Source organism: Hevea brasiliensis, chromosome 15, assembly GCF_030052815.1.
Source record: "Hevea brasiliensis isolate MT/VB/25A 57/8 chromosome 15, ASM3005281v1, whole genome shotgun sequence".
Classification (NCBI taxonomy): domain Eukaryota; kingdom Viridiplantae; phylum Streptophyta; class Magnoliopsida; order Malpighiales; family Euphorbiaceae; genus Hevea; species Hevea brasiliensis.
The window spans coordinates 38391234-38393736 of record NC_079507.1 but is presented as its reverse complement, the minus strand read 5'-3'; the positions used below and the strand labels follow the sequence as shown (position 1 = coordinate 38393736).

At 35.4% G+C, this 2503-nt stretch overlaps 1 protein-coding gene across 1 annotated transcript; it reads left to right on the top strand.

Annotated features, from left to right (window-relative positions):
• Nucleotides 1–241: 241 nt before the first annotated feature.
• On the top strand, nt 242–941 carry LOC131173866 (TATA-box-binding protein-like). The gene has a single exon (XM_058136484.1). The coding sequence runs from the start codon at nt 310–312 to the stop codon at nt 874–876; it is 567 nt and encodes a 188-aa protein (XP_057992467.1). The 5' UTR covers nt 242–309; the 3' UTR covers nt 877–941.
• The last annotated feature ends 1562 nt before the right edge of the window (nt 942–2503 follow it).

Below are 2503 nucleotides of genomic sequence, written 5' to 3'. Positions count from 1 at the left end.
TATATATAAATTTATCTATTTATCTATCTTTATCTAAATTTTGAATCTTATTAAAATATTTAAATAATTTAAAAAGTGGATATATTTTATTTATTTTTCTATTGGGATATGAATTTATCTATCTATCTCTATATATATAAAATAATTTTATATATATAGAGATAGATAGATAAATTCATATCCCAATAGAAAAATAAATAAAATATATACAATCCCATGTTTTAATTTCTCATATTGTTTCTTGCTTTCTATGTAAAGAAAAAAGACATCAAATCTTTGGAAGTACAATAACCCAAGGAGAAGGAGAATATGGCTGCCAGGAGGAACAACCCTTCAGGTATAGTTCCTACCACACAGAACATTGTATCGACAGTAGATTTGGACTGCGTATTGGATCTTAACCACATAGCACTGCATTCTCGCAATTCTGAGTACTTTCCTAAGCGTTTCTCCGCTGTGATTATGAGAATCAAAGATCCCAAAACTACTGCCTTGATTTTTGCCTCTGGCAAGATGGTCTGCACTGGTGCAAAAACCGAAGCGCAGTCTAAACTTGCTGCCAGGAAGTTTGCAAGAATTATTCAGAAGCTAGGGTTTCCTGCCAAGTTTAGAGACTTCAGGATTCAGAATATTGTTGCCTCTTGCGATGTTCAGTTCACTATCAGACTTGAGAAGTTTGCCTGCACATCCCATGGTGCCTTTTCCACCTACGAACCTGAACTCTTCCCTGGCCTTATCTACCGCATGAAACAGCCAAAGCTCGTGTTGCTTATCTTTGTCTCTGGGAACGTTGTGATCGCTGGAGCCAAGAAAAGGGATGACTTCTACACTGCCTTCGACAACATATACCCTGTTCTTGCAGAGTTCAAGAAGTAAGGGAGGTCTTCTCAGTTATGATCTGTAGAAATAGATAGATTTTGGCCTAGAATTAAACCAATCACTGCAATGACTCATGCCACTCACATTGGGCAATGGGGTCCTATTTTATAATGAAAAATGCTATTCCTTGTTTTACCAAGTTTTACTTTCTTGTTTCCATCAGTATGAGTCCCAATTCTGAATCCGAATTCTCTCCTAAAACACACAAATTCCACATGCAAATTAAGCAAGCAATACATGATGTCATGCGTGTCTTATTGATAAATGTTTGCTTACATCAGATTACAGAAGCAACCCTCTAAAGTATATTCCAATCAATAACGATGCTGAAAAAAAAATTACATATATCTAGAATTCAATCAAATCAGGTAAGCAACAAATTTCTGCAATAAGAACTTCATGGCAGTTAACTTTCTCGTCTCTTTCTCCCCATATCCTTGGCATCCACAGTGCACATATGCATCTCTGCTTCTAAACATGCAACTGAAGTTTGGGACTAAGAACTAGAGCACCACTAAAAAGTGAAACTTCAAAGTGAAAATTAGACTTAGAACTTGAAGTTTCTAGTGAGTACCACAACAGCATTAGAACATGATCAATTGCATAAGACAACCAAAATAAGGAGCTCAAGGATATTTTCTCTCAGAGTTGTGGCCATTGCACGTAAAACTAATCAGCTACGTGCAACTTGTAGAGAAGCAAAACACTTGAAGAAAGCCTTTTCACTCTTGCTATACTCTCAACATAAAAAACAGATAACCACCTAATCCTTACCACCTTGAATAAAATTTTTTCTCCCTCTCTCTAATGTATAGATTTTATACATTGGCCATAGAGGCCAGCCTTCCAATCATAAACTCCAGATGCTGACTTTAGTGCAGTAAATGAATTTTTCAGTTAAATTGTTTATTATAATACAATCAAAGGAAAACTGGGCAAACAAAACAAGAGTTGTAGAAGTTGATACTTTCTAAGCAATATAAAGCCTTCCAACCTTTCTCTCACTGTATTCAATTAAGACACTATAGGAGAAAACATCCCGTCATCATCGATGCCCCTTTTTCTAAATTACTCCTCACCCCTTTTTAAAATTCCTCCCCTCCAAATCATAAAATTAACACCCTTTAAGTCCTAATAATACAATTCTTTCATTCTTCATTAATCATGAGCCACATAGACTTTTCTCTTGGGGAGATACTTGACAGACTCCATAATCTCCCATTTTTCAGTTTATTCTTGCTATGGAAACTTAGCCAGAAGCAGGGGACGATATGCATATTTGCTGTCTTTCAAGCTACAACATATAACTTGAAGGCTTCACATTACCCTAAACCTATATCAAAGATACCACTTCCTATGGAAAAGCAATCAATAGAAGTTTACACATGAAAATTGTTTGCAGTCGTTCAGGAATAAAATTTTTGAATCTCTTTTGTTTGTTGTGAAGTTATACAGAAATGAAAGGAAAAATGAAAAAAGAACCCACAGGAATGAAGTCATAGGGCTTGATGAATAACAAAAAGTATACTCTGTTGCTTTAAATACATTTGAACATACACCTAACAATAGTTGCAAGATGTTCGAGTTTGATGGGATACTATATTGACATGTGATTGCACTACTT